Genomic DNA, 12,923 nt, shown 5'->3' with positions numbered 1-12,923 from the left:
CCTTTGGTGACCCTTGCATTTGTACACCGAGTTAACATTTTCCCAGGCCGGGTCAGGTGCTCACGGCCCAGCTGCTACCAGTGAGGCACAGAGGAGGCGGTATGTGTGCCCCTTATTTGGCCTTTCCCTCAAATCAGTTCCGTGGAGCCAGTCATTTCCCCCTGTGTCTCCATCCCTGGCTTTGGATTGTCTCCAGTGTCTGTTCTAGAAACCCGGTCTACCTGCTCTTGAACATTCTATTTGGAAATCCAGAGAGCCCAGCAGAGAGTCTTCTCCTTCTCCCTGCCAGTGCCCCACCCCAAGGACCACGTGTGTCTGTCTGTGTCTGTCTGTCTGTCTGTCTGTCTCTCTCTCTCTCTCTCTCTCTCTTTTATTGTTTCTGATTGTTAGGTTAAAAGCATGAAGTTGTTTCTGTGTTGTAGCCACTCTGGGCTCATAGGGGCTTTGTCTTTGGCTTCTTGGTTTCTTTGGTCTCTGGGAACAAACCTCCTTCAGGTTTCGGTCCTCTCTCCTGCCACCAGACCCCCGTGCAAACCCCAGCTGCAGGATCCCTTTCCAGACAGGCCCTCCTGGGGCCGCCTCCAGCCCCCTCTGTCTCTTCAATGAACACCTTTGCTCCGGCCTAGCCTGTCTGGTGGAATCTGAGCCTCACCCCTGCACAGAACCCCTACCTGCCTTCCCAGGCCCAGCCCGTTCCTCCTGGAAACCTGAGGGTCTCTGTCCTCCTGAACTTCAATGTCCTGTGGCCACTCCTAGCCACTCTGCCCTCTGGGGTTCCGAGTTGAAGCCAAGGGAAGACAGGGTGGAAGGCAGAATCTGACTCAGGCCGCGTCTTCCCGTCACCCCCACCCCCGCCACGGGATGTTTGTTCGAGATGGAAACACAGTGCAGAGTATGGTTTTGCTTCTCGCCAGCCAGTCTTTGGGACTCCATCCAAATCAGTTGGAATAATGGCCTTTCAAGCTGACTTAGAAGCCAGATTTTAATTTTTCTTTTTAAAGGAACCGTTCTATTTTGATATTGATAATTTGTTCTCCGCTCTTGCCGATGCCTGGTCTCAAACAATCCCAGAGTGCTGTTGTGTCAGGGTTAGTATGGAGTAGGGTCTGATAACAGGGACCGGTCAGAGCTGGGTTGCGACGGCAGTCCATCTTTTCTGATGGACGGTTCCGGTCTTGGTTTCCCCCTCCGTTAAGTTTGCTGGCATAACTGATACATCGCATTTGTGAATTGGACCGTCGGAGTTTCAGTATGTTACATCTAGACACAGCTGGTGTGATTTTCCCCAGATATTTGTTGGTCAGAGAAGAGGGCTTACTACCTCTCGGCATCACCAAAGTAACCCAGGAAAGCGTTTTGCGGAAAGCATTTTCTGGGTTTGTAGAAGTGTAATATACCAGAATGGCTCTGCCGATGACATTTTGTCGGAACATCTTATTGTGGGTTATGGTAGAATAAATCACCAAACGCCATCCTGCCCCGTGGCTATGGAGAATGTCATTTGACAGAAGTAGATATTTCATTTTACTTTATTTTGTTCAAATGTCTTATGCACGTGGAAAAATGGTCCTAATGATTGTATCCGTCGAGCTGTGATTAGTGCCCTCCTCATACCGTAACTCAGGAGTGGACTTTCCCCCTTCCTCTGCATGTCAAGAAGAAATGACGTGAACCTCCCTTTGAATAAACAGCCCTGTTTGACATTGCTTACCTCTAGGATGTCCTCACGAGCAGAGGTAAAAAGTGAGAAGGTGGGTTCGTTGAATGGATACTGGGAAAATAGAGACCAACTGACATCTGTTAAATACAGGAGTAATTACAAATTCTGGTAATTTTTTAATTAAATATTTTTTAATATTTATTTTTCATGTCTTTTGCCCATTTCTTCACGGATTATTTGGGTTTTGGGTGTTGAGTTTGTTTAAAAAAATTTTTTTTTACATTATTTATTTTTGAGAGACAGAGCACAAGCGGGGGATGGGCACCCCAAGTGTTGACTTTGTTTAATGTTTACTTTTGAGGGGGGGGGCAGAGCACAAGCGGGGGATGGGCAGAGAGAAGGAGACAGAATCCAAAGCAGGCTCCAGGCTCTGAGCTGTCAGTGCAGAGCCCGACATGGGGCTCAAACTCATGAACCGTGAGATCATGACCTGAGCCAAAGTCAGACGCTTAACTGACTGAGCCACCCAGGCGCCCCTACCTTTTTCGGTCTTTAAAGCGTATGTAGCACTTTCTACAGAAACCGCATCGAACTTGGCCATCTCTAGGTAGTCCACAATCATTTCTAATAAATACCCGTAAACAACCCCAAAATGTGGATTTTAAAAGGGGGTTTTATAATGTTGCTGTACATTATAATTATATGTTTGGATTGGGCAATTATGCATGTTTCCGGTAATTATGTGATTAGCGATAATTACGTTAGCTGTGTAAATATACAATAGTCAACTAGACTCGACTTTAAACTCCAAAAGCATAAATGAACGTGTTATTGCCATGTGCTCATGTAAAGGAAGGGAGCGAGGTCAAGTTGAAGCTCTATGGAAGTTATTTGCAAGGGATAAAAATCCACATTTCCCCTTTATCTGGTGTGGTTTTTAGATAAACTCCTGCCCCGGGGTGCCTCTTGTCAACTAGGGGCTGGGTTCGTAGAATTGCCCACACTCAGGCCCTCGCTTTCTGCAGGTGGGAATCAGGTTAAACGTTGTATTTCTCCGTTCTCCTCATCTGTAAGATGCAGACGTCAGCTTCTCTCTGAACTTGCCTGTGTGCGGAAGGGACCCCTGTCTGTGTCCCTGTTGATGGTCAAACCTCCTAAGTGCCCTGGAGCCACCTGGCTTATCTTCCCAACCTGCTTGGATTTGAGTGCCTTTCCTTGGGTCACCGCACCTTTAGGAAAGGCTGTCTGCTTTCAGGCTCAGTAAACCCCTCCCAGGAACCAGGGTTCCGACGGACCCAGGCCCAGTCTCCTTCCAACAGAGTAGGTCCAAGGACAGCAGAACAGCCCTGGCTGTGAGGAAGCGGAGAGCTCAGCCCACAGTGCCCCCCACAAATTCGGAGGATGTCCCTGGGCCTGGGTAGGTCCCAACACCGCTCAGTGTCATTACAGGCATTTGGGGGGACGATGGCACCAGAACCCCGGAATATACTTTGGTGCCAGCTTTTTGTGCTGGGACTTCTTTCTCAGGAAGGACCTACAGGTGATACTCTGTGAGATGAGACCCTTGTTTCCGATCAACTCATGCTCAGTTCACCAAACCACGATGTTAGCATCCTGACGTTAATGGGACTCTTGCTCTAACAAGGCTCAGGGTTTGGGGCATGCTGTGTGCCTCCAGAGAGGCCTCCGGTGCCCCTCTGGGTCCAGGCAAGAACTTGGCTCAGCACCACCAGCTGAGCTGTGAGGTACTGGGAGGGGACGTCTTCCGGGAACCGATGTGCGTGCACCTGGTCACAGTGGTCTCCCTCTTTTGTCTTGTTACTTGCTCCTCGGGGGGGGGGGGGGGGGGGGGGGGCTGGGCCATCCATGGGCTTGTTTCCCGTGTCCTGCTGGGAGAGATGTGTGTGCCAAGAGAATCCTTCCCATTCACACCCCGGAATGGGTGCAACAGCTGCTCGAAGCAGGGTGGACCGTCGGTCTTTACACCTGCAAGGTCTTGGCAGTCCATCTCCCGACTGCCCCCGGGCACAGCCGGCTGAGCCAATGCAGAGTGTTGCCAGGCAGCGTCAGATAGCGGGCGGCAGGTCCTCTGCGCTCTTAGCTTGGTGCCTCCGCGCGCAGACCGTTGCAGGTGAGCGCCTATGCTTTGGCCTGGGCGTGGGTTCGGAGGTCCTCCCGGTGACCCTGGACACCTGTCAGCTTTCCCCGTCGCACAGGACGTGCCTTGAGGGCAAGGACTGGCTGTCCATGGAGTCCTGTTGTCCTGTACACTCACACCCGTCTGGTCCCTTCACAGCCTGTGTGTTGAAGGAACAGGCACATGGTGGAGAAAAGGACATGTTGGAGGGACAGGGCTCCATCACCTTGAGTGAGAAAACCAAGGGCTGTCTCTGCCAATTGATGCATCCCCTGGATTGCTTTGGTAGTGTACTCCCCTTATAGGGTCGATTTCTTTGGATTTGGGGTCCAAGAGACCTCGAGTGAACCGAAGAAGTTTCCTGGAGGTGCGGGTTACTTGAGCTGGGCCCTGATGGATGGACGTGACGGGGGCATCTCAAAGCCAAGAGGAAGGAATTCTGGAATATTGGGAACCCAATACAGATTAAGTCACATAAAATACAGAGTGTGATGGAGTGAGGGGTGGCACCGTTAGGGGGTTACCTGAGATGCTAAGATTTTGTGGGATTTTTGGTCTTATCGGAGGTTCTTACAGAGAGGAAAGAAGAAAGTGGTTTTTGTTCTAGCACCTGCTGAAGGCAGATCCTGTGCGGGTCAGCTTCCCTGGTAGATTTTTGTCCCGTGGCTTGGCCAGGCCTGCATCCCAGCCCAGGGCTCCAGCTCATACTTAGTTTCAAAACCTGCCCTAAAAGAGGAATGGACTTTTACCCCCATCACAAGAGGGAGTCAAAGCTAATTTTCATAATACAGCTGTTAGTAAGTTTCATAATCTGGGGACACCCGAGTGGCTCTGTCGGTTGAGAGTCCGACTCTTGATTTTAGCTCAGGTCATGATCTCACCGTTCGTGGGTTCGAGCCCAGCCTGCTTGAGATTCTCTCTCTCTCCGTCTCCCCCTTCCTCCCTCAAATAAACTTTTTTTTTTTAAAAAGAGTTTTATACGGGGCGCCTGGGTGGCTCAGTTGGTTAAGCGTCCGACTTCAACTCAGGTCACGATCTCACAGTCCGGGAGTTCGAGCCCCGCATCAGGCTCTGTGCTGATGGCTCTGTGCATCGGGCTCTGTGCTTCGGACTCTGTGTCTCCCTCTCTCTCTGCCCCTCCCCTGTTCATGCTCTGTCTCTCTCTGTCTCAAAAATAAATAAATGTTAAAAAAAAAATTTTTTTTTTAAATAGAAGAGTTTTATAGGCTAGTTAAGAAATCAAGTCCTGAGCAATGTGCACGCCTTTGTTTTCATTTAAAATGGCTAAGTCTTGGGACACCTGGGTGGCTCGGTTGAGCGTCCGACTTCCGCTCAGGTCACGATCTTGAGGTTTGAGAGCTCGAGCCCTGCATCGGGCTCTGTGCTGACAGCTCGGAGCCTGGAGCCTGCTTCAGACTCTGTGTCTCCCTCTCCTTGCCCCTCGCCTGCTCTAGCCTTTTCTGTCTCTGTCTCTCTCTCTCTCAAATAAAACATTTAAAAGAATTAAACAATGATAAACGGCTAAGTCTAGAGTTCCTTGAAGGCTGGGACTGTTTACATGGCAGCTCATCTTGGAAAGGTAGGTTTGGTTACACAGCCCCATTTCAGGTCTGGGGTTTTCTTCCGAGGGCATTCAGTGCTGTGTCAACCCCCTGATGACTGAAATGCTGTCTGGCCATTCTCGTTTTCTCTTTGCGTTCGTGAGAATGTACATACAGTCTGCCTTGAAACTCTTAATTTCCTATTTCACCAGTGCACTTGGGTCCCCCGCCCCCTGCGATTGAGATCAGCCAAGGAAGTTATTTTGGTAGGGGCCCTGCGGGAACAGAAGGGACAGAAAACTTTTCTAAAGGCAGGAAGCTGTTTTTAAACATAAATCCTAAAACACTTGACAGAAACAAACAACCAACACAGCCTGTACACATTTAAAAGTAGGAAGCAGGATGTCCTAAGCCCATCTTTGGCCCTGTTTCTGCGGGAAAATAGTGCGTCACCCACCGACCTCTGCCGTGTCCCCCAGGAGATGCCGCCCGTGGAAGGCAGAGGCGTGGGCGCTGCCGTGGCTTCCGTCCTGGGACCCAGCGGGCACAGGGGAGCATCTCTGGGGGCTCCGGTTTCTACCTTCACTTGTGGAGCTGCCGTGATCTTGGGGGCCCAAGGGCTGGAGGGGGACCAAGAGATGGAAGGCTGGCCAGAAATGCTCCAAAGCTCGGCCTGGCTGCCTCCTGAGAAGGAGCAAGCATTTATTGCCACCAGGCGGGACACAGCACAGCTGTCCGTGGACAGGCAGTCAGACCCAGTGCCCTTCATGTGAGTCCAAACGTTAGATTGGGTGACTCCGCCTCATGCTTGAGAAACGTGTAATTTATTTGTGAATGAATGTGGGGCTTAGACCCCAGAGCTGTACTTTTCCTTGTCTTTTCAAGCAGTTTCCAGGTCACGGTAGCGGTTGGAACACGAGATGCTTATTGGTGATTTGCCCAAGGGCAAGCTGGCTGGTTGTGCCCTCCTTGATTTTCCTCCCTGTCCTTCTGGAACCTTCTAGATCATCTCTGAGCATCTTCTGATCTGTCACACAGGGAAAATGAAGAATTGGCTTTGGGGGAGGGTGTTGGCATCTAACCCCCCCAGGGCTGCCGTTCGGGTTATTCTCCGATGTCCGCTCTGGCTTGGGTTCATTTTGTCTGCAAGAGAATTTGGGTTGTCTCTTAACTTTCGGAAGATGGCTTTTCCCTCGGTGCAATTTTCCGTAGCGAAACTCTTTGCAGGGTTGAAGGGTTGAGTCTGGGGGACTCCTTATCCTCTCAGAAATTGGGCCCATCTCGCTTTATTTCGTAAACGTGAGCTTTGCAGAAAAGCCGCTCTCTTGAACAGGCTGCAGCGCACTTGAGAAAAATCTGCCAGAGCGTTGGGGAAAGCGTGAATCAAGTTACAGGTGTTTTCACCTAACACAGGAAAACATCTGTCCTAATATTTGGCGGCTTGTGGAGCCGGGGCTGCGTGAGTTTGGGTGGCTTCCAAGTGGGATGAGTTGGATGAGGATGGAAAGGGGACCCGGGCCTCCTCATTCCCATGGGGAGGGGGAGGCGCCCACCCTGGAGCCTCCCCCCTACCCACCGCCCCCCCCCCCCCCCCAACCCTGCCTCTGGCATTACACTTTGCCCTCCTTCTCAGAAATCTGTTACTGGTTTCATAGGAGCTGTTGGGTGCACATTCTTCTAGACGGTCCTGCTTCAGTCAGAGAACTTGAACCTTAAATGAGGTACCTGTAAGCAGGGGTGACGCGCTCACCTCTGAAGCGATGTGTCCGTACCAGGAGCGGAGCCTTTCAGGCCAGTCCCACACAGTGTTAACGTTTTCTTCGTGACAAGATGGGAAGGAAAGGAAATGGCACGATGGACTGACTAATCCTGAGGCTTGAGGTGGTTTCATACCTTCCGCTAACGGGGGTGGGGGGCCGGCTCCAACAGCAGCCCAGCGCTCCCCACGCTGAGGGGCGGGAACAGCCCAAGTTCAGGAAGTTCCTTTCTGATACTCTAGCACTTAATTTCGTAGGTGACCTCTTCAGTACCTAGGGGTTCTGGAAAATCGTAAGCAAAATGACAGAATTACTGTGCTAACGAGGTTTCCTGTTTCGGGCAGCAGCGGGGCAGAGTGACCCAAGGTCAGCGCAGGGAATTCTGGAAAGTGGGGCGTTTGCTCTGCCGGGTGATCCGCGTCCCACGCCCTGTGGCCGCCCCCCCCCGCCCCAGGACAGGGCCCCCAGTTCCATCCCCAGTGACTGGATGTGACATAATCATAGCTGCTTCGAGAGTCACTTGGGGCCAGAGCCCCTGGAACGGGGCCTGGTGCAGACATTGACCAACGTGGACGTCCTCTAAGAAGGAAACGGTAGGAGGAACGTGACACCAGAGGGGCCTTGTTTCTGGTCACCTCTGCTCTTCCCGTCTTGCCCGGCCAGCCAGTGGAAGTGTTGACAGTGGGGCAGAGTCCCCACCCCTCCCCCTTTTGGCCACAAAACCCAAGACCGGAAGGGGAAGGTGACGAGGTAGACGTGGGCCGGGGCTTCTCGGGGGTGTCTGGCCCGTGTCCTCCGTCAGGCTGAGGTGTGACCTACCTGATAGACGTGCCAGCTTGTGTCCTGTGCTCCGTCTGAGAAGAGTCCCGGGTGTCGCGCCCCAGCCTCCGCAGCCCTGAGCGGTGAGAACCTGCCCACGGTGGGCCTGCCCAGCTTGCCAGCCCAGCTGTGCCGGGAAGTAATCTGCTGTAACCAGATAGCCCTGTTTCCATTTGGTTGTGGGCTCCAGACCGCCCTCCCGTCCGTTTGGACGTGTCTTCTAAGCGGACACATCCCGGGGCTGCTGGGGAGGCGTGTGAATACTGTGTTGCGTCTGGCCAGGCCTGTTTCCTCGTTGCCTGCCCAGCCAGGCCTTTCAGCCCATGGGCACCAACGTGCCAGCAGAGGAATGACTGACCTTGGCACCAGCAGGCTGCTTTTATACGCGGAAACCCTACGTTCGGTAGTGTGGCTTGTTAATTTTTTTTGTGTGTGCCCCCACGCGTCCCAGGAGGGGATCGCGGGGGAAGATTTGGGTCTCCTCCTGCCAGCATATGTTTCCAGATACCTTGAGGCTTTGTTGGTGTTTGGGGGGGTCAGAAGTGGTAACAGACTGGGTTCCTGGGCTCCATCCTTGGCGCGGATTCTCAACAGTCCGCGGGTGGCCACAGAGCTCTGGGGGAACAGCGCTGGTATAAACAGAGCCGGTCCCCACGTTTGGTATGCCCGTGTGCATACCGGGACACAAGGAGATGGGACACAAGGAGATGGGATAGAGCCCTGCTCCCTTAAACTGTCTCGCGTTGCCACGCACCCCCGGTTCAAAGTAGGATTTGCACCTACTTTCCTCTCTCGCGGTAAATTTTCGGTATTTCTCGTTCCAAAAAAAAATTTTTTTTTTTTTTTTTTTTTAAACGACCGGTGTTTTTCGTAAGTGAAACATCGAATCTGACGTAGACGTGGGTGAAGACAGCAGTCCGGTTTAACGGCTGCAGATGCGCACAGTGTCTCATCTGTAAAGGTTCTCAACGGCACGCTGCCTTTGCAGCATCATGATCACGAGCTTTTGTTTTTGTGGTGGGTTCGGTGTCATGGGCTCCCGTGGTCGGAGGAGGGGAACCTGTAGCTTGGCTCTGTGTTGCTTCTCTGGGACCCTTCTCTCTCTTTAAAGAAATGGTTGAATGCTCAGAGGTGGGCCGTTCCTTATCGAAATTAAGTAACCGTTGTCCTTTGTGTTACTGCGCCTGAAGTGCCTCTGAGCCATGTAAGGATCTTAATCCGTGGGACTATGGAGAAGCCTCCCCAACATCGAACCTCACCGAGCCTGCTGGAAGGACGCTTTCCCTGCAAACGGATGTGAAGGAAGGCACACCTAAGTTGCAGAAGCTTCCCGGTTTTGCTTCCTAATGTCAGGGCTTAGTCGTTGACCTCTGTTGCAGTCTTAAATTTTCTTTTCTTTAAATTTTTTTTTTTTTTTCAACGTTTATTTATTTTTGGGACAGAGAGAGACAGAGCATGAACGGGGGAGGGGCAGAGAGAGAGGGAGACACAGAATCGGAAACAGGCTCCAGGCTCCGAGCCATCAGCCCGGAGCCTGACGCGGGGCTCGAACTCACGGACCGCGAGATTGTGACCTGGCTGAAGTCGGACGCTTAACCGACTGCGCCACCCAGGCGCCCCTTAAATTTTCTTTTCTTAATGTTTGTTTATTTTTGAGAGAGAGAGAGACAGCGTGAGCTGGGGCAGGGGCAATGAGAGGGAGAGACACAGAATCCAAAGCAGGCTCCAGGCCGTCAGCACAGAGCCCGGCACGGGGCTCAAACTCAAGAACCGTGAGATCATAACCTGAGCCAAAGTCAGAGGCTTAACTGACTGAGCCACCCAGGTGCCCTTCTGTTGTAGTCCTTAAGATGGTAAATTCTAGACCACACGCCGCAGGTGTTTGTTTGTTTGTTTGTTTGTCCCTGGCAGGATGGAGGGTTTGGTGTTTTATGATAATAAGGCAAAGAACGCATTTGGACTTGAGCAGCAGAACTCGTGTGATTGGTAACCCCGGAGTCCTCTCAGAGCCAGATTTCACTATCGGTGGGGCATCGGGCTGCAGGCCTGGCCCATTTCTCAGGGTACCTCGTGTTCTAGAATTGTGCATGAGATTGTTTTTTTCCCCTTTTTATCCTGCCTGCCTGTTCACATTTAATTTGTTCTTAGCCGTGTGCAATGGATTAACATTTCATCAGGGTGGATTAAGATTGAATTGACATTAAAGCAGTCTTTTCCTACTTTCCTTCTGTCACTTTTAGGCGATCCGAGGCGGGGGGGGGGGGGGGGGGTGTGGGGGTGCTCATCCCAAAAGTGCCCTGGTGAGGACGAAGGAGATAAGCCAGGGCTTCAGTGTGAAAATAATTCCCAGTCGTGGGTCGGGAGGCCTGGCTGGAGCCCTCAGCCCTCCTCCTCCGTCTAACGAGATGTCACATGGAACAAAAGCTTTAGGGGTTTTATTTAGCTCCTAATCCCCACGCTGAGAGAGCCGAGGTCCATGTGAGCTCGCCCGCCGGGAGGAAGGGGGGCCAGCGAGCTGGGTGCAGCCTCGTCCCCGGGACTCTGGTGCTGCAGCTGGGGAGTGAGGCGAAGTTACCGTGAGTGTTGTGTTTTGCCTGCTCAGGTTTCGGAGGATTAATAATTTAGGCCGTGCTTTGAAACAGAAAACCCCCAGTTGGTCTTTCCTGCCGTCCGGGAAGGGTTCGGATGCAGCAGGCCCGCTTGTGATGTGTGTCACTGAAGATTCGTAGAGACCGGCCGCCTCCCCCGCCTTGGCCGCCGCCGTCCCTCCTTCCCGATGCCGGTCCCCAGCCGGCAGGTCCCCGTCGGCCGATCCCAGAGCTGGGATGCTGCCGGGTGGTACGAGGGCCCCTGGGAGGTGGCCGAGGCCCCGGCGAGGAGCAGCTCCGTGGTGGACGGCGGCACGGCGGGACCGTGGTACGAGCCCCAGGGCGCAGGCGAGCCCTTCCTCTACCGGGAGGCCTTCTTCAACTCTGTGGCTGGCAGCAAGAGCCCCGTCGCCGACTTCGCCTTTTACGACAGCAGACAGGCGCTGATGTCTGGCCGGGGCGCCCTGCTGCCGCGGGATGACTACGGCGACGCGGCCGCCCGGGTGCCCAAGGAGGCTCGCCACCCGCGGGACCCGGGACCCAGCCGGTCGCTGCCTGGTTACGGCGTGACGGGCGGCAGGCTGACATGGGATCAGGTGCAAGGCCGGGTCCCCGCCCTGCAGGATGCCGGGCACCTGTACCGGGACCCCGCGGGTAAAGGGGTGGCTCAGGGGCAGCGGACACAGAGCCGGGCCCCGTCGCCCACGCACTGTGCGGGGGAGCTGCTCGGTGGCAGGTTCTCGGCCCAGGCCCCCGCCTACCCCGCCAGCCAGATCTACAACGACGTCGCCGAGAGGCCTGTGGATTCCTCCCTCTCCAGGCAGGCGGCCCCCACCTGCCTGGTCATGGACCCCAGCACGGCTGCGGCGCCGGACGGCGGCCCGGGGGTGGCCCCGGGAGCCATGAGCCGAGGCTACGGGCCTGCCCGGGAAAGCGTCTCCGGGCTGGTTTACGAGAACTGCGAGGCGGTCCTGCCATCCTTCCAGGGCCCCGGCGGCAGGAGGAGCGCACTCCCTGAGTTCCTGGCCCTCCTGCGGGCCGAGGGGGTGGCGGAGGCCACCCTGGTGGCCCTGCTGCAGCAGGGCTTTGACTCTCCGGCCGTCCTGGCCACCATGGAGGACGCGGACATCAAGTGCGTCGCGCCCAACCTGGGCCAGGCCCGCGTGCTGAGCCGCCTGGCCGCCGGCTGCAGGACCGAGATGCACCTGCGGAGGCAGGGCCGGGTGGGCCCCCTCCCCCGGGTGCGCTCCAGCAGCTTCAGCCACCGAAGCGAGCTCCACGGGGACTTGTCTTCTCTGGGCGCCGCGGCCTCGCAGCCCCAGCCCGTGGGTCCCCTGCAGGCGGCATCCCCCCGAGCAGGAGACCCGGCCCGCCGCCCCTCCAGCGCGCCATCATCCCAGCACCTCCTAGAGACGGCGGCCACCTACTCTGCTCCTGGAGTGGGCGCCCAAGCGCCCCCCTTCCCCTCCAACTCTGGGTACGGCTCACCCACGCCCTGCGCCCTGACAGCACGGCCGGGCCCCACGTGCCCCCCACAGGCCGGGGTGGCCTTAACTTACCCGGGCCCGGCCCCTCCCCTTCACCCAGGCCCCAGAACGGCCTACTCCACGGCATACACGGTGCCCATGGAGCTGCTCAAGAGGGAACGCACTGGGGCCGCGTCTCCCCTGCCCAGCCCCCATGGCAGCCCCCAGCTCTTGCGGAAGCCCGGTGTCCCCGTGGAACCGTCCACCCTGCCGCCAGCCGGCCAGAGCCTCCACACGCCTCACTCACCCTACCAGAAGGTGGCCCGGCGGACGGGCGCCCCCATCATCGTCTCCACCATGCTGGCTCCAGAACCAAGTAATGAACCCACCCCTGCCCTTCCTCGTGGGACGGTGAGGGGATGGTGCGGGCAGAGGTTGAGCACAGGACGGTGGGGCCTCACGTTCTTACTGCTCTCTTGCCACGCCTGGAGAGACCAGCCCCTGCGCCCTCATGCCCTCACACGCTCCCGGGCGAGACAACTGGCCACAGCTAGCCAGTTGACACAGGTTCGCTTGGGTGACGCGGGTTTGCCTTCAGGCGGACCCCCTGGGACAGCACCCTCCTGTGTCTCTAGTTCAGCTCAGGTTGCTTAGGGAACTTGCCTTTATGGTGATGACCCACAACGGTGTATCTGGGAGAAACCCAGGCTTCATTCAGGACAGAATGAAACCGTTGGCCCATGGGAGGGGGGGTGTGTGTGACGTTTTCTCCAGTTCACCTTCGGTGGCTTTGGAGAAGGCAGGGGTGTTTATCCAGTGCCTCCTGTAAATCGTTGATCATTCATTTCCCATTAGAAGTATGTTCTAGCATGGACCCTCCCTCCCCCCCCCCCCCAGCCCTGACGTGTCTCTATACAGCGTCAGAGGTGGGACTGTCACCCACCATAGAGCTAAA

General features: G+C 55.2%; 1 protein-coding gene across 7 annotated transcripts in view; it reads left to right on the top strand.

The window, feature by feature from the left end:
* The window catches only part of CTBP2 (C-terminal binding protein 2), a 161,078-nt gene that overhangs the window by 112,284 nt on the left and 35,871 nt on the right, over nucleotides 1-12,923 (top strand). The window contains exon 1 of one of the 7 annotated variants that reach the window (XM_045439174.1): nucleotides 10,511-12,344. The exons of the other annotated variants lie outside the window; for them this stretch is intronic. Coding sequence (XP_045295130.1) covers nucleotides 10,691-12,344 — 1,654 coding nt within the window. The 5' untranslated portion in view covers nucleotides 10,511-10,690. Of the gene's footprint in view, nucleotides 1-10,510; nucleotides 12,345-12,923 lie in introns of those variants that run through there. 7 annotated transcript variants of the gene reach the window in all.

Source organism: Leopardus geoffroyi, chromosome D2, assembly GCF_018350155.1.
Source record: "Leopardus geoffroyi isolate Oge1 chromosome D2, O.geoffroyi_Oge1_pat1.0, whole genome shotgun sequence".
Lineage (NCBI taxonomy): Eukaryota > Metazoa > Chordata > Mammalia > Carnivora > Felidae > Leopardus > Leopardus geoffroyi.
This window is presented reverse-complemented; position numbering and strand designations above follow the sequence as displayed.